This window comes from Aythya fuligula, chromosome 1 (genome assembly GCF_009819795.1).
Source record: "Aythya fuligula isolate bAytFul2 chromosome 1, bAytFul2.pri, whole genome shotgun sequence".
Lineage (NCBI taxonomy): Eukaryota > Metazoa > Chordata > Aves > Anseriformes > Anatidae > Aythya > Aythya fuligula.
This window is the reverse complement of record NC_045559.1, coordinates 21,154,858-21,176,005: the sequence shown is the minus strand read 5'-3', so window position 1 is coordinate 21,176,005 and position 21,148 is coordinate 21,154,858. Positions and strand designations below refer to the sequence as shown.

The 21,148-nt window shown below is 36.9% G+C and overlaps 1 protein-coding gene across 4 annotated transcripts; it reads left to right on the top strand.

Annotated features, from left to right (window-relative positions):
• Positions 1-1,464: 1,464 nt before the first annotated feature.
• On the top strand, positions 1,465-19,969 carry MLC1 (modulator of VRAC current 1). 4 transcript variants are annotated; one of them, XM_032191701.1, is made up of 13 exons: positions 1,465-1,621; positions 2,061-2,198; positions 2,820-3,036; positions 4,929-5,018; positions 6,867-6,920; positions 7,017-7,118; positions 11,297-11,398; positions 12,421-12,492; positions 12,984-13,100; positions 15,242-15,298; positions 16,324-16,446; positions 16,534-16,701; positions 19,186-19,969. In XM_032191701.1, exons 3-13 carry the CDS (start codon positions 2,857-2,859, stop codon positions 19,258-19,260), a joined length of 1,140 nt encoding a protein of 379 aa, XP_032047592.1. In that variant the 5' UTR covers positions 1,465-1,621; positions 2,061-2,198; positions 2,820-2,856; the 3' UTR covers positions 19,261-19,969. The 4 variants fall into 4 exon arrangements, with proteins under 4 accessions (XP_032047592.1, XP_032047601.1, XP_032047583.1 ...); XM_032191710.1 differs by having other exon boundaries at positions 1,465-1,671; positions 16,537-16,701; XM_032191692.1 differs by having other exon boundaries at positions 1,465-1,671.
• Positions 19,970-21,148: the final 1,179 nt, after the last annotated feature.

Below are 21,148 nucleotides of genomic sequence, written 5' to 3'. Positions count from 1 at the left end.
CAAATGGCCCAGCATCTGCTACAGCTGCTTCAGGAGTTTGATCCCATTCAGTGGTCATTTCTAGCTGTTAAGTTCTTTGTAGCCTCTCACCATTTGATTTGTTTGTCATCTTGCGTTATCTTTTAACCTAATTTAGAATAAACATGCTTAATTCGTAAACCCTTTTCAGAAGCCTGGAACATTTTGTTGGCATTGTTATGTCGTCTGCAGTCTTCATGTAGGCTTCCTGTGCACCTGTTAGAATTAGGAAGAATCTCTTAATCCAGCACCTTTGTACAGCACCTAATATTACTAGGTGTCTTGGGCTCTGACTACCAGATCTTGCCTTGTGCCTTTTGTGTATGTATAAAAATGACCCAAGACTTTGAATGGAGTCAGAAACATGAAATTAAGGGAACTTAAGATCCCCAGAAAAAGGTTTTGAGTAGAAACTGAAGGCTGAAGGTTAGTTGCTTTTTTGCTGACACTGATGAAAAGTGCAGGGGGTACCGTATTAACATACTGAGCCTCTCTGCAAGCCAGCAAATACTGAGAAATGCAGAGGGAAGGGGGAAGAAGGAATTTCACTGTAACCTGAGGAAACACTGTAGTGCTATGCTTGAGCGAGGGGGCTTTCAGGTTCCATACTGGCTGGGAGACTTGGAATTGTGAACAAAGATTCCTGGTGTTGTTGATCCCTGCTCCATTCAGTGACATGGGACATTATAAATTCAGTTTTACTGAAAGAGATTAGATGAAATAAATATCTAAATATCTCACCAGCTTTGCGTATTTAAATAATAATTAAAAAAACACAAACAAAAACAAACAAAAAAAAAATAGAAGAAACACCTCCCTAAACTGACATGAATGGTCTAGAGGAATAAAATATGATCCTGTTTTATATCTGAGGTAATTAATCTTAGGGCAAGTCCATACTATTAGTACCTAACAGCCCTTGAAAAAGACGTGAAGTAAGCACTATCCATTTTCCATTAAAACGTAGTCTTGGAGAGGATTCAGAGAATGGAAATATTTCTATAGTGTCTTCTGTGAGCAGAGGAACAGAAGGGCTTAATTGCTTAAGACAGTTTTGCTAGGCTACGGTTTCTTTTTTTTTGCCCTTTTCTAGCACAGTTTACAGCTTTGTATAGTGCATGATTAATTTCCAAGTTTCAGCCTATTCCAACTGTAACATTTGATATTTTTTCAGTATTGGCTGGCATTTTGAGAAGAACAAAATCTACAGTCAGTACAAATTGAAAAGCAGTGCTGTTCTAAAGTTTTTTTTAGCATACTTTAAAAGGTGATGCTCTTCAGAGTCCTGAAAATCTAATTGTGGCTTGGGCACAACAGTGTTTAAAGTGTACACAAAAGACCCTGTCATTGCTGCAGTTGTCAAGGTGCCAGCATTTTCAAGATAAAAGCATTCTTTCTCTTTTTTTTTTTTTTTTTTTTTTTTTTTTTTTTTTTTTATAGCCTAATAAGCAAGAGGACTGGATCCAATGTACGCTGGCCGATGCATGTCACTGCCGCCTGCTAGATTTTAAGTACGTTGCGTAGCCATCACAGTGCTCTCTAAGTGTGAACGGCAGCTCGATTCCAGTGTGCAGGCTTTGTCGGAACACTCCAGAAAACTAAGGTTAGTAGAAAAAGGTAAAGAAGAGTTCTACAGTGAAGATAGCATTCTTGGTAAGTTTCAAACTTTTAACTTCCCAACTTGTTGGGATACTTGAATTTGTATCTGTAGGGTGTTATAAAATAACACTGTGTTCTGAGCAGCTTTTGCTCTTTTGAAACAAGAACCAGATTGTTGAATATTGTTATCACTGGCTACGATAATAAATAAAACTGGTAAACTATGAGGAAGGTCTTATTTAAGATGTCAAGTAAGGGGTAGTACTTGATTAAAAAAGATATTTGAAACTTTTTCCATTTGTTGGTCTGATTTGGAAGCAGATCTGTATGTGCGTAGTATGGTCATTTTCTAGTGTATTCTGTTAATTAAAATTCAGGAGGCATTTTCCTGTTCCCTGGCCTAACCGAAGTTTTTGCTGTGCTTTTGTTCCCTGTCTGAATAGATGTTGTTGAAAGCCAAAGTGTAAGGGAGAACTTTTCCAAGACGGCATGACTCACTGAGCGGTGAGAAGATCACAAAGTGTCCGGGCAGCTGTGTTCACAAGGCTCCTTCAAACTGACAGTTAAATTCTCAGCCAAAGGTAAGGACGAAGGTTTTTAACTGTTGGAAAAATGTGCAGGAGCTCTAATGCAAGGTACTCAAGGTATTTGAACAGATTGGCAAGCAGTGGGATGAACAGAAAAGGGCAAAGTGAACAAGCAAAATGGTTGATACTTGGTAACTTTTAGAAAAAGTTTGCTGTAGCTGAGTTACTGTGATATATGAGTTCTTCGGAGTCATAGTGAGGTCTGTCATTTTAGATGCCCAATAAGTTTTACAATCAAATGTTAACATCTAAGCATGCTTAAAAATCTTTTTTCTGTCCTCCATATTTTTTTTAAAGGGGGGGGGGGGAATACTTTGTTTATAGAGTTACTTCCAAAGATATTTTTTAGATCTTAGAATAAAAGTCTACTAAGGTGTTGCAGATGTACAAACTTTCATTTTGTTGGTACTTATACTGTATTATTATGAACCGTGGCTACAGGATGTAATTTAGTTACTGTGTGCAAATAAGTTCTTGTAAACCTGCATATTTCAACACAGCTTAGTACTAGTACTACTTTTTTAATTTTATCTCAAATAGACAAAAAAATAGCTGAGCACTGATCTGAATATGTGAAGAAACTAAGTTATATTTTTGTTCTTTCCTCATCATTAGCATTGCCATTATTATTTAATTGCCTTTGCGAAGTGTTATGACCAGGGAAGAAGGTTACAGAGAAGAATTTAGCTATGACAGAATGCCGACTTTGGAGCGGGGAAAGCAAGAGAATGGAAATTATGTAGCAGATATCAAATCCAGTGACCTTCAGCTATCAAAGCGGCTCCATCCATGCTTTATTTACAGAACATGGATCTTTTCTTTACTGATGGGCGTAAGTACTCTGAATATAGAAAATTTAAAAGTGTAAGGGAGGTCTTAGTACCCTGGAATTTATCCTCTTGTGGATCATTAGAGAAGTCACAATTTCATCACTGATGGTGTTGAATATAAACATTTGTACAGAAAACAACATATTTTGTAAATTTATAATGTAGCTCTTAAATAACTAATTGTATTCTTTGGATCATTTTGCACTAATTAAATATGCTATGCAAAGGCTGATTTTTGTCTTTAATATTAAATAGAGTGATTGTTGTGGTTTTAAGTATTAATCCATTTGTATGTATTAGCAATGCCTTTTTGTCAAGTATCCTGATCATATGCCTTATTTTAAGATGGTTTTAAATATTGAAAGTACTTTACTTGCCATGATAGCATTTTGGCATTAAAAATGTATATGATATTTAATTGCTGAGTTCTTCTGTTTCAATAGTCATGGAGTTATTTGATGTAATTTTCATGTAGTAGGTGACATATTCTGTGTCTTACATGAATGTCATAGTGGTTTGAATTTTTGTGTCATTGCTCTAGAGTCACCGGACACTGATCTTGCATATGCATTGTGTTACTCCATGTTCTGAGCCAAGATAATTAAAGTTCATTATAGCAATTACAAATAAGTCATTTTTTTTTTTCTTTTTCTGTCATCTGGTGTGTTTTAAAGAATAATTCTTGTAAGATCTAATATGTTTCACTGTTAATACAGTAATAACTTATTTTTGCACAGCGAGTAAAAGTAGTGCCTTATTTTCGAGGAAACAGCTGAACATTTTTCCATCCTGACAATCTGTGAAACTTGGGTTTCCGTTCAGATGTACTGTTACACAAAAAGAAAGAGCAAATTAAGAGCTGGCTTTCTTTGCATTAAATTTTCTCGGTGTCTGTATGCTAAGCAACAGAAGCATTTCCTTCCATGGCGAAAAGACACATATTCAGGGCAGCAGTTGCGATGTATATATGGATTGACATCAAAGTGGCTGAGGGTATAGGCTCTTCTTGTGGAGAACAATTCAGTATGCTTCAAGCACTATTTCAAGTTGTGTTCTATAAATACTGTTCTTCCAGTGTGCCTTAGCTCTGTGTGAATGTGTGCGCTCATACACACATATGCTGTCCTTATTTTCTCTGATCTGTCTTTTGATGAGGACTTTTTAAAGACCCTCCCCCTCCCCCCCAAGAACTTTGTGACATGAACAAAATATCCAAATAAGAAAGAAGAGCCATTCTGTCTCATCTTTTCCAACCCCTTTGAAGAAATGTATACTCAGAGGAAAACAAACAAACAACAAACAAGCAAAGAGAATAAATCATTTAATGCTGGAAGTTTAACTCAGATACAATTATGGAATAAATAGAATGGTTGGCAAGGGAACAGCAGGAGTTGAGCATTTATGGTTATGCCACTAGATGAAGGTGGTAAGGGAGTTTGGAGGGAGACAATAAAATAGGTGGAAGAACCTTCATCAATATATCCTAATATTATTCCTGTTACTGTGTTTTCATTGGTAATTGCCAGGCTGCCCACATAAATCATGAATGTTGGTGGAGCCAAACAATGTAAAGTAGAGGCTTAGCTATTTTCTGAGACATTTTTTTTTGCTGTTGAACCATCTGCAATTACCTTTTGATCATTTCCTTATGTACTTGCCAGCTCAGGATGCAGTACTTGATTCAAACATGCTTGTATTATTCAGTATTAGGTCTTGGTTAGCAGCAAAATATATTTTTCAGAACTCAACATGTTTTGATATTTTGCTTCAAAATTATTAACACAAAGACTGCATTATTACATGTACATCAGTAGCTCGATTTGAAAGGAATTCCTGACTTCTCTTTTACAAATAGTTTTATTTGTATTAATTTATATTATTTGTTGCTTTGCAGACTTGCCTCCTTATTACTTCTGGATTTTCGCTGTATCTGGGAAATATTTTTCCATCTGAAATGGATTATTTACGTTGTGCAGCAGGTTCAGTAAGCATTCTTAATTATTTGCTGTGGCTGTTTGACAGCAAAATCAGTAAATATTTTTTGTGGATTTCGTTTCTTTTTATTTCATCTGTCTTTTTACTACTAACTTTATGGAAGATACAATCTTATTTAACAGTTAGTTCATTAAGTGAGTTTTCATCCCATGGGTAAGGGAATAGCCATTTTCACAAACAGTGATTTGTGCTGCCAGTTTTGTTAACCAGATTACCATGGGCAGCCAGTAATTATCTGCATTAATGTTTTCTCTGTGCCTGGTTTTTAAAGAAATTGCACTGCTTTATATATGGGGAATTTCTTGCCTGATTACTTGAAGAAGTATTTCAGATTGTATTTCAAAGTTTTATGTTTTTCGGTATATTTTGTGATAATATCCAAATCATATTTGTCTTACTTATGTATTTATATATATGCTTAACCTACACTGTAGATCTTTGTGCATAAGATTGTTCTGATGTACTTGCTTTGTTCATGGCATGATTCTGTTCCACCATTGCTTTTTTGGCAACTTGACCTGTGGATTTGTTTTAAGTTTGATGTACGGCAATTGTTTTAAGTTAGATGTATGGCTAATGCTTTATTTTAAACAAGTCCCAGGAGTTGTTCCATGAATGAGTTGGCACTTAGGCTTCTGCTGGAGGTGTTAGAATAAAGCTGAAGCAGTTTTTGAAGCTAATGACTTCACTCATCTGTTATGCTCTGCAACATTAATATGGTTACTGAGTTACTGGAGTTACCTTTCTCTGCCCCAAATTTTGTCTCTTTAAACCTTGTATTTATTGAGAATTTCCAAAGATAATGGAGGCAATGCAGGTGGAAGAGCCTAGAGAGCTGTATAGCTCTATAAATGACCACTGGCTCGTTCGGGAAGAGCAGCATTGCTCTCTAGACCTTATTGGCTATCTTGACTAGGAGTAGAATTCAGTCACCTAAACATTATCAAGTGATGTTCTAGAGACTCAGGGGCATCCAGGACTGAAATGTATCTTTTGATGAGGTTAAATATAGGATGGTTAGGTGTTAAGGAAGTGCTGCCAAAAATTTTAAATGTCCATGTTAATCTATTTGTAGTGGTTCCATTGTTAACCATCGCTGCTCAGATGTGCAAAAAGATAATTAGTGAAGAAATGCAGCATTTGTTACACAATTGATCTTTTAACATGGAAATCTTTTCAATAATTTTAGTATATTTTTATTTTTTTTATCAACATGTTGCCAACATTACATATTTGTGGAAAATAGAGCTGGATCTGTAATAGTAACATATCAGTTTTGGTGCAGGGCACTAGTGAAAGTTTCCTAGTGAAAGTAATGTGGAGGTCCTACGCACTGTTAGTAAAATGTAATGTGATGCAGCAGATCAGTTTTTACAAAGTTCTTTGGAACTGTGTGGTTGAGATTGGCCAAATTCTAGTTTCAACAACCATGACGCTCTCTTTTTAAAAGAATGTAGAGGCCAAGTCTAGGAGTAGTTGTGTTTTTCTTTTCCTGTTTAAGGATCTCATGCCTTCTAGAGTTAATTTGAACTAACAAAGACGTGAAATGCCTCGTGAAAGACTTTCTTTCTTTCCTTTACTCATCACATTGTGCTGGATAGCTAGTAAAAACTGAGGGTTATGGAAGGCTCTTTTAATCCTCTGGTAATCCTCAGATACCAAATGTAATTAATGAGCTCAGACAAGAGGGACAGTCTTTCCTCAGAGCTTCAGATCTTATGTTTGTCCAATTATTAACTGTAATATTAAATCAGACCCAATAAAAACCATGTATAGAAAAGTATATAAAATTCTTTGTGCAGAATATCCCACTAGTCTTCTCTCTTAATTTTCCCAGTGTATTCCTTCAGCAGTTGTGAGCTTTGCTATAGCAAGAAATAAAATTAATGTGGTAAGTATGAGATTTTTATTGGCAACTATATATATATATTTTTTTTTCACCTGTTGCTAAAATGAGAGAGAAACCCTTTCTAAACCTGTTTTACAGATACCCAATTTTCAGATTCTGTTTGTCTCTACATTTGCGGTTACAACAACATGTTTAATTTGGTTTGGATGCAAACTTGTCCTAAATCCATCAGCTATAAATGTAAGTTACCTAAACAATTACTAATTAATGCTACATTTATCCTCATAAAAAAAAAAAAAAAAGGTGGAGATAACATGTAACTACACTGTTCTCAATCTAGAGAGATTGTCTAAGCAGTAACTTTACCTTTTGGAGTAAGAGAAGACCTGAAAATTGACATTGGATATAAAACCTTGTATGGATAAAAGATGCACAGTACCGCTAATTTACTGGAGATTAATATAGAAATGACTTTCCTGTCTTGTATTTCCAGTTCAAAAGCATAAATTAGATGTTCAAAGGTGATCCAGTTTAATCACCTGACTGTTTACTTTTCTGTTAACTGTAGTAATTTCTAATATATATATATATATTTTAAATAGAGTAGGATCAGAAGTGAAAATAGTGATTTAGTACCTCTGCTGTAGATAAGTCAATTTTCAGGGTTGAATTCTACTGACATGAGAGTGTGTCACAAAAAGTGGTACTTCTAGGACATTTCAGATTAAGTGTAATCCTTTCTTGGATCTTCTACAGTGTATAGTTTTGCTTCTGAGGTCACGAGGAAAGAAACTTTTGATGAACATTTTCCCCATACATCATCAACAAAGAGAAGGCAGCTGCAAATGTTATTCAAAGCACATGTATTTCATGCTGGGAAAAGTTCTGTTTTGGAATCACAACCTTTTAACACTTGTCTTTGGCAGGCTAAACCAAAAAGTAAAACTATATATATATATATTTTATTTTTTTTTTTCTATGGTAAAATGTTCTGAATCCTCTACACTATATAAGAATATGATGTGTAAGAATGAGTAATATAGCAGTAGGTGTTACTGTTACTTTTGATAAATATACTTTTGATAAATACTTACTCTTGATCAATGCTCTATCACAGAACAGCAGTGCTTGATCCAACTACGTCATACATTTCGTATGAAGGTTAATGACTGCTATCATCTGCTATTGTTCATTTCTTCTCCAAGCATTGTATCAGCTGTTGTGATAGTAATAGCTCAGCAATAATAATAGCTCCCTGTAATAATATAGGAGATCTAAATTGGTGTTACTAACAAAAGACTTTTTAACAGAAAAATAATACAGGCAGTTTGCTTTAGCTAGATGTGCTATTTTAATAACATCTGGTTAGCTCCAGATTTCACAGATGTTGAACTTTTAAATTAATTGTGTTTGCTTCCCCATGAAATGTGGGGAATATTAGGTCAATACTTATAAACCTGCTTTTAAAGTTTGTAACTAATTCCAGGTTCACATTTCTGTGCAGCTGGCCTGATTTCTGTGCAGCTGGCCTGATTTTCAGGAGCCAGGTATTGAGGTCAGTAAGAGGTGTGGAGATTTAACACTGGACAGTCAGGTCACTGGAATTCAAGTGGTATTGGCTTTAGATATAGGAGATTTGTCCCTGTGATTGATGGGATGTGTTCCTCTGGGTTCTGTGCGTATCTAAGGCCAGATTACACCAGTCAATTCTTTGTACAACCCTTGGTAGCTTATTGAGCAGTTCCCTCATAAATTTCCCCCACCACACTTCAAGTGCCTTAGGCTGTTAGGACTGAATGAATTATATGCCAGGCAGAAGGGTACAGCCTTTATCCCCTTTAACTTCCTTTCCTGGTAGAAACTTCAAATATTAGCAAACAGTCTGTGTGTTTTGGGAGAGACGAGAAGAGAAGTGTGTCTCAGGCCTAGTGAGTTCCTTGACGTTCCCTTCCACTGGTGTGTAGACAGGATAAAGGCCCTGTCAGCGGGGAACTGTGTCTGCCCAGGAAAGGCGGGCCCAGGGGACTCACCGTGCCCCTTACCATTCATGCAAGCATGTTCAATATGATTCAGTATTTCTGCTGGCACTGGCAGCCAGTAATGGTAATGAAAGGTAATGAAATAAAAAGGTACTGAACCCCAAATGGTTGGCTGAGTAGCTTTCTGGGCGCCCTCTGCTGTCTGCATGGACGGCATGGCCACCGACAGGAGTGGAAGCTTAGAAGATAAGAGTGCATGGAGATGCTGGAGTGTAGGTGCTTGGTTTGGTTACCTAACTATAAGTGTGTGTCCCAGTTAGCTGTGGAGCGGCTCATCCTGCCTTGCTCCAGGTAGGGCGTCAGTATTCTTTAGGTACTCAGACATTATTTGTCAGACCTGTGGACATGGCTTGGAATATCTGTAAGATATCTCAAATCATATTAACGTATGTTTAAACAACTATAGTGAAATTAAACCACGTACATTTTGAATGGAGTTCTATGTTTTACATATAAACCACATTTTTACTACCTGCTGCAGGTTCAGAGCAACTTGAATTAAGTTTGTGATGATCCACTGTTTTCTACCCAGATGCACTTGCGTGTTCCTTAGTCACAGAAGAGGGTTGCAGATGTAGCTTACATGGTTCTGTGTATCTGGAATGGTAGTTATAGAGAGTTTTCTATAGTACTTTGAAATCTAACATTGATTTTTCCATTGTTATATATGGTTTGAAAAGGTATTTACTTCTAGCTTTAGCTGTATTTCTGTTTAAAAACTACAACCAAACTTCAAAACTGTTGATATTTTTACTTTAGTCTAAGGGCATTGAATTAATTTTGCAAATGGAATACTCTGATACTCTAGACACGTTATATCAGAAAAAATACTGGAATGATAAAATTTAAATTTTAAAATTTTGATTTTATTTACTGTTTTTCTTCAATTTCTGTTATTTTCTTATAGCTAACTGTAAATGTGCTAGTGTGTCCATGTAGTTATGGTGCTTCTGGACCCAAACTTGTGTATCTATTTGGCACTGCACTGTATAACGTGGCCTTGCCAGCCCACGTCAGTACCAGTGCTATGTGTCAAAACACATCTAAATCATGGGAATTTACAGGCTGGATTAAATTGTTCTGCAGGCCACATGTTTGACACCTCTTCTTTTGCCAAATAACATCTTTATTCTTCAGCTAGCACTTTTCCTAGAAGCTTACCACTATGATATTTATTGCTGTTTGTGGCTCTAGCACAACTGTACAGTCTGTTGTGTCCTGCAAGGAACACAGTTGTGGTTTTTTGAGAAGGATGAATTTCAGTACAAAAAGCCTCTCAAATCTGCCACGTATGAACTTTTTCAAAACATCAAAAGAAAAGCAAGCAAGCAAGCAAACAAACCCAAAACCTACACTGCAAGATGCATGTCAAAGGAGAATTTAGATTTGATCATCCGAGAAACCAGTTTGACGTGAAGAAACAGTATAGTTCAAAGAACAACAGTTTGCTACAATTATATTGGTTCTGAATGGGGTTAGTTCTCCTTAAACTTTCGGTACTTTGCCCAGTGGCCAGACCTAACCATCACATATTTTCTTGGGCTGCCACTGGAAAAACATGGTGCTTCTGAAGACTTACACAGGGAGATCTACACTGCCTAACTTGCGTGCCTCTAAGAATGATCAATCAAACCCATGTAGAGCAGGTGTTGTCTCACGAAAAGAGGTAGATAAGGATCCAAAGAGAACATTAAGTATTCCATTCACAGTCATGTCTTGAAGATGAACAATGGCAGGAGGAATGGCAGCATCCGTGTTTTTATACAATAACGTAATCTGTTAGACCTGCAGGAGTTGTAAAATCACGAAGAGTGTTCATCAGTGCTTTACTAGCATGAGGCAGAACACAGAGCCTTTGGAAAAGCCCAGTTCTTTGGAATGCGTTTTCATTCAGCATTGCGTGATTTGCGGTGTAGGGATTGGAAGCCTGTGGCCCTCCTTCTCTCCCAGTGGATTTCCTTAGCCCCTGGGCTAGTCAAACTCCCTCTTGTTTGTCTTCTTTCTGTTCCTGTGAATCTTTCATGATTTGCAGCAGTGTTCTGGTTTCACATGAGAGGTTCTGCAAAAATGCAAGGGTACCTAGTAACATCCCCCATGTGTTAACACTGTCTTTTGGAAGACAATAATGCACTATTCTTCAGGCAGATTATTTCCATAAGTGAAATAAACATCTTTCTCAGGTTAGGCATTCTAAGTATTGTGTAGGCAACTAAGTGCTGTCCTAGAAATTCATCAAAAATAAAAAATAAAAAATATATTAAAAAGTATCTAATTAATAGATACATCTAAATGTCAGAGAAAATAGACAGCTGGATCCCACCCCCTTGTTTACTGTTAATATGGAAGATATAACTCTTCTGTCTGGAATTCCACTGACAGATAAATTTCAACTTGATTCTGCTTATTCTGCTGGAAATCTTCATGGCAACTACCGTGATCATTTCAGCTAGATCTACTGAAGACTGCTGTATGAGAAAGAAAGTAGGTACCCTTAAAATTGGAATTCATTGTACTTTGCTGTTTTTTCTAAATAACCTAAAAAATATTAGATTTTTCTTATATTATGTATGTTGACAAGTTACTGGTGACTTCAGTGTATCATATCATATTTCATGGTAAAATTAGGTTTGAACATTATAAAACTAGATTTAGACAGTAATTAAACATACTGTACTGAACAGTGATAGTCTCTTCTGTCTTTAAGAGTTCAATGAACCCTCTGCAAAATGAACTACTGCAATTATGCACCATGGGGCTGTGTGAATATTTTATGAACAGGCATGGCAAATGTTTTATTTATATTTTGTAGAACAAAACTTTATGAGGTATGAAACATTAGAATACTGTGACTTGTATGTATGCAAGCAATGCCTTTTTGATGCATGAAGCAGAAATATCTGTCCAGTATGCTGATTTGGTGGTGTCTGGACAATGAATTTGTCTTCAGGATTTCATAGAATCCTTGAATGGCCTGAGTTGGAAGGGACCTCAAGGATCATCTAGTTCCCACCCCCAGTTTGGAGCTATAGATAAAATTGTCTTTGCTCATAATCACTCTTCCAAATCACACCTTTTTTCTACATTATTTCCTTTACCTAAAAATGAAGAAAATGTGTGTGCTTACAGTGTGTTCCAGTGGAAGCATTGCTTGCTAGATAAAGTCATGTTGTAAACTGTCCTCCTTCAGTTACTGTTTATCCATGTCTGCAAAATCTGAAAGATTCTGAAAGATTTCTGAAAATCTGAAAGAACTTTGGAAGGATCAGGAACGAAATATGTATTTTAAAGGTGGAAAACAGCTGATGTGGAACTACCTCACTTATTTTCAATACTCTGACACGGATGGTCTAACACTGGCAAACACTACAGTGTGTCACTGGTGGTTCTGGTGGGCCAACCAGACATTGCCTACCATCTGTAGGATCTGTAACAGGTTCTACAGGATATTAGAAGAAATGTATTGCTTTGCATGTTTTCTCAATCATGATTTTTATTCCCTCTAGAATACTGCATATGACAGTACCATTGTTACAAGCAATGTCAGCTTTCCTACTCGAATTCTGAAGTCATACTCAGTAAGTACTTGTTTTTGTTTTTGTTTTTTCATTAAATCAATTTGTTATTTCATTGTTCTAAGTGCTAAACTCCTTTAAAGTCAGGAACAGTTCAATGTAGGTAAGAACTGAAAGAACGGATTTAGAGGCAGAAATACCAGATACATCCTAAAATGCTTCCTTTTACAATATTGCAAGATAAATGGTAACAGCCCTGTACAATAGGAAAAAGGCTACTTAATGACTTAAAGATAAATATTGTGAACTGAACTGTTTAGTGGAGCTAATAAATGAGACTATAAATATGTATAATGAAGCTAATCTTGTTTCAATGTAAGCCAGCAGGCATTTTGCCATATTTTATATCTGCAAAACTTTGACTTTTTGCATATCTAATGGCACAAAAGCATTCTTTTTTTTTTTTTCTTCCACTGTGTTCTTTTCTATATGCAAAAAGGAAGTTTAGTGTTCAAATATACTGTTAATAATGTGTGTGCTCTACTTTGTTTTAGGTAATTGAGGTGATTATTGGAATTTCATCAGTATTTGGTGGCATAATTGCTTTGAATATGGATGTTCTAGTCTCAGGTCCATATCTTTCGGTAACATTCTTTTGGATCTTAGTTGCTGTAAGTCGAACAAAATCGATGTACTCTTTTAAACAATGCCTTTGATTTTTCTTTTTTTCTCCCTACTAGAAAGTTCTCATTATACTTAATATATTATGTAATGTGGTTGTTCTATTTTGATTTACAAGATGGAAGTGAGAAATAAAACAAGAGTATTGGAAGTTTTCTGTCAAACAGGTCCCAGATTTTAGAATATTTCAGGCTGCAAAATATAAAGTTGAGTATAATTTTAGTGTGGTAGCATCCTTAGGTTGTTACCTGTATCCCATCAACATTAATGGTCTTAAAAATCTGAAATTTGTTGGTAATCCTTGTAACAAGTAATAGCCTGCACCTAGGAGCAGTGCATTCATAAAGCACTAAGGGCACAATCTGCCTTCAGTGAAGCCACGTTGTCTGGTGATTAGTGACAGCCAATCCAGATTCACTAAGTGCAGATCACGCCCAAAAAATCTGGTGGCCTTCTATGATGGGGTTGTAGCATTGGTAGATAGGGGAAGAGCAACTGATGTTGTCTACCTGGCTTTGTGCAAAGCATTTGGTACTGTCTCCCATGATATCCTTGTCTCTAAATTGGAGAGACGTGGATTTGGTGGATGGACTCAGTGGGTAAGGCTCAAAGAGTTAGATCGCACTCAAAGAGTTGTGATCAGTGGCTCAATGTCTAAGTGGAGATCAGGAAGGAGTGGTGTTCCTCAGGGGTCAATATTGGGAACAGTGCTCTTTAACATCTTTGTCAGTGACATGGACGGTGGGATTGAGTGCACCTTCACCAACTTTGCCAGTGACACCAAGCTGTGTGGTGTGGTTGGCACTCTGGGAGGAAGGGATGCCATCCAGATAGACCATGACAGGCTTGAGAGGTGGACCTGTGCTAACCTCATGGGGTTCAACAAGGCCAAGTGCCAGGTCCTGCACCTGGGCTGGGGTGATCCCAAGCACAAGTACTCATTCTCCACAAAGGAGTGGAGAATGGATTGTGGATTGAGAGCAGCTTTGATGAGAAGGGTCTGGGGGTGTTGATGGATGGGAAGCTCAACATGAGCTGACAATGTATGCCTGCAGCCCAGAAAGCCAACTGTATTCTGGGCTGCGTCAAAAGAAGCATGGCCAGCAGGTCAAGGGAGGGGATTCTCCCCCTCTACTCTGCTCTCGTTAGACCCCACCTAAGGTACCACATTCAGCTCTGGGACCCGAGCACAAGAAGAACATGGACGTATTAGAAAAAGTCCAGAGGAGGGCCAAGAGGATGATCAGAAGGCTGGAACACCTATCCTATGAAGACAAGCTGAGAGAGATGGGGTTGTTCACCCTGGAGAAGAGAAGGCTCTTGGGGAGACCTTATAGCCACCTTCCAGTACCTAAAGGGGGCCTTTGAGGAGGCTTGGGGGGGGAACTCTTTGTCAGGGAGTGCAGTGAAAGGACAAGGGGGAGTGGTTTAAAAGTAAAAGAGGGGAGAATTAGATAAGCTCTTTGGAAGAAATTCTTTACTGTGAGGTTGATGAGGCACTGGCACAGGTTACCCAGAGAAGCTGTGGGTGCCCCATCCCTGGAAGTGTTCAAGGCCAGGTTGAATGAGACTTTGAGCAACCTGATCTGGTGGGAGGTGTCCCTGTCCATGGCATGGGAGTTAGATGGTCTTCAAGGTCCCTTCCAACTCAAGCCATTCTATGATTCTATGATCCTGTGATAAAGGATGTTGTGCTACCCTGCTTGCAACAAACTGAAGAAGTTCAGAAAGATGACCGTGAACACTAGATTTATATATGGCTCCTATGTCTGGAAAATTCCTCAGTATAAAGTGGGAAAAGATAATACATAAGTTCTTCAGAATGCAGAACTCACAAAGTTCAGTAGGGTTCCTTAGGTTTTCATGCAGAAGCGTCAAGCTTTGTGGGTAATATTTCAGTCTGTGTAGGTTTAATGCATGAAACTCATTAAACATAAGTTAAATGAATACTAGTTTTACATCCATTTAAGTAATTGATTACCAATGGTGTCATAAAAAAAATATATGGCTCAGGAAATTCAGGATGTGATTTATAACAAGTGGGAATCACTATTGCAAACTTATAGATTGTGTAATTTTCCAGTAGGTAAATGTTTATTTTGTAAACTTTATTGTCTTGTATTATATTTAGTGCTTTCCAAGTGCCATTGCAAGTCATGTGGCTGCTGAATATCCAAGTAAATGTCTGGTAAGTGAGTAAAATCCATGGATTTTGTCATTAGAGAGTAGTAATATGCATTTGCCCACTTGTTTTTAGTTACTTTTACAAATACAACAGAAATTTATAGCAAGAGTGTAAGTTGATATTCCTGAAAAGAAATCCAGTAGCTCCCTTGGAGTCTTCCATCAATTCTAGGAAAGAATTTTATGGATTTTTTGTTGTTTATTTTTGGTTTTGTACTGGTTCCTAGGGAATGGATATTGCTAAATGGAAAAGAAATACTTCATATTGTACACCCAGAAATGATTTCATGCTCTTCAGCTGAGGTCCTTTCCATTATGTGCTGTGATTTCTGAAAGAAGAAAATTAGGCGTGCAGTCTGTATTGGACTTAGAGCCTATTTTAAACAATTTCCTGATCTGCATGACAAAAATAAAGAATGTTCAGTAGAGTGCATTTAATCCATGAGTGTCCCAGATGTGTAGTAAAGTCTGCTTAAGACATCTGCTCTAAGTTACAGTCATGCAGCCATACTTAAGTCAGTAACGATGCATAACCACAACTGAAGTCAGAATTTGATCCTGTAGGATGATACTTGAATGAAAACTAGGCTGCTATTGTATTGCAATAAAATTGCCTCAGAGCACTCAAATCTATTTGCATAGTTATTTTAGGTTTTAAGTCTGCAGTATATGCTGTTAATTCTCATAGTTTCACACAAACTGAAGAATAAATAATGCTTCTTTACTAGGTCTCTAAATATGGTATTGTTTCCCCTATCTGCATATGAAAGACATTTTTAAAATTAGACAAAAGACTTGTCACACATCTTAAATGAAAAATTAATTACAAAACAGCAGTGTTTTGGCTAGGAAAATTAATTTATTCAAAGCTTGTTTCTGTATCTCTGTATAATGTAAATGGCTGCGAAGATTTGTCTCGTGTAATTTTATGCACTTCTGTTATGCTTCCTTTAAGGAGATGCAGCTAACAAACCAACATTGTTATTTGTTTTTGTCCCTCTTTATCATTTATTGTCTCATTTTATTTAGGTTGAGGTTCTGATTGCCATTAGCAGTGTCACCTCTCCATTGTTGTTCACAGCTTCTGGATACTTATCCTTCAGTATCATGCAAGTTGTAGACATCTTTAAAAATTATCCACCTGCTGTTAAAGTATGTATTTTTATGCAGTTGGAAAATTAACATCTACCTATTAAAGTAGCAACAAAAGAATGAAGATATCCATGTCTCTATTTTTAGCAGTCTTATGATGTACTACTGTTGCTTCTGATGTTGATGCTGCTAATTCAGGCATGCCTTACTATTGGAACTGTAATACAATGTGTAAATTACAAGACAAAAATGAAACTTCAAGATTTGTCCTGGGCAGAGTCACAGGTTAAAAAACAAGAATACAGAACAACAGAGGTATGTATTTATAGCCACTAAAAAAAAATAAAAATCTTTATTAAAATTGTGTTTAGTTAACTCAGATCACAAGTAAAAGCTGCTGTGTAAAACTAAAGATGTGAACATAGTGGTGAATTCCAATGTAAACAGATAACGTTTTGCTGGTCAAATGATAACTGTGGCATGACAAAATCACATTTGTGACAAGTCCTGTTACAAGAAAAACAGTTGTAAGGTTAAGGCCCCGATCTGTTCTTATTTGTATTATGTGCTTCCAATTACAGACAAGGCCCATCACAGTACTAAAATAAAATGGTAGTCCTACTGCATATGACAATCCATAGTTGTTACTTATATACGTCAGCACAAATCTTTAGAAAAGAGGATGCGTTGCATGACTGTGCACTGACAATGGGATAGCCATCTATTAAGAAAGGAGTGGACTTAATCTTTTGAATGCAAGATGAAGTTTTGGACTATGGAGTGACAGTAGTCAGTACAGTCATATTCAGTAAGGTCTGCTATAGGGGAATGAATGTACTAAGCCGAGTTAGTTCTAAGTTCCCTAAGCTGCAAATGGGAAGTGTTAGGAACGTGGAGCATAGGAACAACACTTGGCAAGCTGCATGAGTGGCTACCCATGTGTTGTGGTTTAACCCGGCCGGCAGCTAAACACCACACAGCTATTCGCTCACCCTCCCCCCTCCCTCTCTGGGACGGGGGAGAGAAATGGAAAGTGAAGCCCGTGAGTTGAGATAAAGACAGTTTAATAAGACAGGAAAATAATAATAACAATAATAATAATAATAATAATAATACAATGATGATAATAGTACTACTACTAATAATATGTACAAACAAGTGATGCACAATGCAATTGCTCACCACCCGCTGACTGATGCCCAGCCTAACCCCGAGCAGTCCGGCCCCCTCCCCCGGCTAGCCACCCCTATATATTGTTTAGCATGACATCAGATGGTTGTTTAGCATGACATCAGATGTCCTGCCTGTTGGCAGGACAGAGCAAGAAGCTGAGATGTCCTTGGCTTAGTATAAGCACTGCTCTGCAACAATTAAAACATCGGGGTGTTATCAGCACTCTTCTCATCCTAAACCAAAACATAGCATTCTACCAGCTACTAGGAAGAAAACTGACTCTGTTCTAACTGAAACCAGGACACCATGCTGGTCAGTAAGAAGTAGAGAGCAGAGGAGGGTGTATGGTATCATAGCTCTTGCCATGTCCTAACTACACTGCTGAAGTTGTTCATGATCAGAATTGATATTCTCTATTTCCCTCCTGCACTTCCATGCTTAAGCTATCCTTTCAGATACAGATTTAGCAAATACTTTTTTAGAGCATGGTGGTGCCAGTATTACTGTTACCACTTTTTATACAGTATTTCAGGGCTAGAGTGCTTTCCCAGGGACTGGGGAAGCCCAGCTTTCTTCAGTCTGCAGAGATTAATTACATCCAGCTCCTACAGTGCACAACACTGTACAGCACATTTAGCCCTCAGGCTTTTCTCATCTCTTCCCAAAGAGCAAAGCACTATATTCTTAAAGAACAAGGCAGAGTAAATCATCCAGTTAACTGGGTCCTAGCTCTATGGCTGGTCCAGCATTGGAAAGGCTGATCTGACAGATTCAGTCTCTGCTCTAAAAGGGGCATCGGGAAAACAGCATCTAGAAACAGCACTGGATAGACAGTGCTGGAAGCAGGGACTGAATTTCAGTAGAGCTATTTCACAGCTGGTAATAGAAAGTGCAAGCTGTGGAATTAAGTTCCCCTCAGGCTGCTGAAGGCTTTCAGTGTTGATTGCTGATTGTTTGGATCTGTGATCTGAGAATTAAGTTCTGTATAAAAGATGGAGCATAGCAGAATTACCGCTGCTATAAGTCACATTTTTGAGCATAGGTGATGTCATGGCTGAACAGTTCTCTTCTGGGAATTATTTACATGAGTATGCTTTCCCTGATCAATTAAGTGCAAGTCAAATGCTAAAAGGAGCATTTTTATTTTTTCCAGAAAAGCAACACTTTTTTGCTTACCTTGTAGCATTTAAACGCATGAATAATGTTACAGGTAAAGGTGTAGGTCTCTGGCTTTTCGGGAGTCTGTGTCCTTAAGCTGTTTTCCTTGCATGTATGTAGATAAATCTTGCTTCAGTTGCACTATGAGGGCTGGAGTTATGTGATTAAAACAGGAATTTGGCGAAGTTTCATTGGCCCAAATGTCTGAAGTATTATATAATTTACATTATTATATTTGTCTATTGTAAATGTAAATTTACATTATTATATTTGTCTATTGTAAATGTATACCACACAATATACAAAGCTATGCAATTTGCAATGTGTATAATATTTTAAGAGTTTATGGTGTAAGCATTCATGTTTATGTTCTCCCAGATTGTCTCAGATGTTTAATTGCTTAAACTTCAGTTTTTAACCAAAACATTGTTTCATGTTTCCATTTGTTTGAAATTTGTTTCCTTTTAGGTTTCCAATAATACCTTAAAGGATTTTGACAAAGACAAAGCTTGGAAAGCAGTTGTGGTGCAGATGGCTCAGTAGTTTCGATTCTGCAAATGCAGCCAATACAGTACAATCCAATACAACGAATCAATTGTTTGAATTAAGGCTTACAAACTTTTCAGTTTATAAACAGCAATATAGTTACAGTGGTAGGAGCCAAGGAATAACACAGTAAATAATGTCTTTCTAATCACTGTGAAATATGTTGATAATATTTTTAATACATCTGTCTTTTCTGTTGGTATCTGTATCTTAGTCTTGCTTTAAAATATACCATTGGAACAAAGGTAATGATTCACAACAATTTATGCTGATAGCTAAATAAAATATGACAATATACAGTAGGCTTCATGTATGTGCAAGAGATTGTTATAACTGCAGTTATGCAATCTGTAACTGATAAAAATGCTTTTGTAAAGTTATGTGTACAAGTTTTAATTTTTTTTTTTTTGCTTATACTTCACTTTTGTAGGAGTTGTAAAGTTCTTTTGCATCTCATTGCTTTTATATAAATAAAAGTCTTTATTATGTGGAAACTCAAGTATGTGGATTGACATTCTAACTGTGGAGGTGAAAATAGGGTATTTGCTCCCATTAAGCTGCAGTTTCTGGGCTGTTAAGGGAAGAAGAGACTTTTTTGGAGTGTTCAAGCACAAAATCCACTAATCAAAATGAAAAAAATAACAACAAACAGAAACAATCAGCCAAATAACTGGAGCTAATACTGATAGGAAAAGGTTTGTTTGTTTGTTTGTTTTTTCACACGTGAAGATGTATTTTTAAGTATGTTACATTTCATTCATTTTCCTTACTCGCTTTAAAACATAAAGAATGTAGTTGCTCTTTAACGTTGTTGTCAGTGACATGGACAGGGATATTCTCCATACCCTTTGTCTTTTCCTCCTACCCAAACTGTATGTATGGTTGGGTAGATTTTGGAGAATACAAGAATTTCCATGGTGATAGATTTTTTTTTTTTTTTTTTTTAATTTCTGATATCTGATGAATGGTGGTGGTGGTTTTTTGTGTTTTTGAAAGACTCTAGACTTTGAAGTCCATTATTTTTTAATCTGAAACCAAATAATTTGTTCAGAACCTGGTGCAAAGCTCACCTCTTTGCTTTTGGGGAGGGGAAATAAAGCTAGAAAAAGGTATGTATGTGTGAGGGGTGGCCCCTCAGGTTCACTAGGATATTTGCTTTTGGTTTTGGGAATGCTGTCAACAAGTATGGCATTTTTATACACTGAGATTACTCTTGCCAAATCTCATGTGTTTGTTTACTGGTGGTATTTGTGTGAACATTCTATCAACAACACAAATAGATAATACTTTCTCTGCTACAATCTTACAATTTTTATAAATATAAAAAAGTACTTATTTGATTGTACAGTGTTTCTTTGAAAGTCACAAAGAAATAGTGACAGTTCTACCTGCAAATAAAAAATCTAAACTTCAAATGACTTTTTAAATCTCACATATGGATTGAAGACTAGACAAAGACGGTAGTGTAGAAGTTCTTCATGAATCACTCTAGAGTGAAAGGATTGAGAGTCACGTGTAGAACAGTTTGAATGTACCTTAAACGTTTGCTTTCCCTTATGTGGTAATGCCTTCATTAAACTGAAGCTGTATTTTCAAGAGGTTATCATTTTTATCAAATGATGATTAGCTTTGGTTATGCAGAAGGTAAGATCATACTTCTATCACCAAGCTCAATTGGAAAAGAAATTAGCAGGAAGTGACACATTCTTAGGGAATTTCCTATCCACGAAAGGCATCTACTTACAAGGCAAGGTGCTGAGTGTCTTTAATCTCCTTTTGAGTCAAATGTTTTGAGACGCTCTCTTCCAAACAGTCAGAACTGATTAAACTGCTGCTGATCTTCACTTTGCTGTCAGGAGTGCTCAGGAAAAAAATAAAGACAGAG

Bases quoted from the DNA above. Each gene is read 5' to 3' on its own strand.
- MLC1 (XM_032191701.1), top strand. From the start codon at position 2,857: ATGACCAGGGAAGAAGGTTACAGAGAAGAATTTAGCTATGACAGAATG. The intron at 15,299-16,323 runs GTAAGTGAGTAA...CATTTTATTTAG, and splicing joins AATATCCAAGTAAATGTCTG to GTTGAGGTTCTGATTGCCAT. The intron at 16,447-16,533 runs GTATGTATTTTT...CTCTATTTTTAG, and splicing joins ATTATCCACCTGCTGTTAAA to CAGTCTTATGATGTACTACT.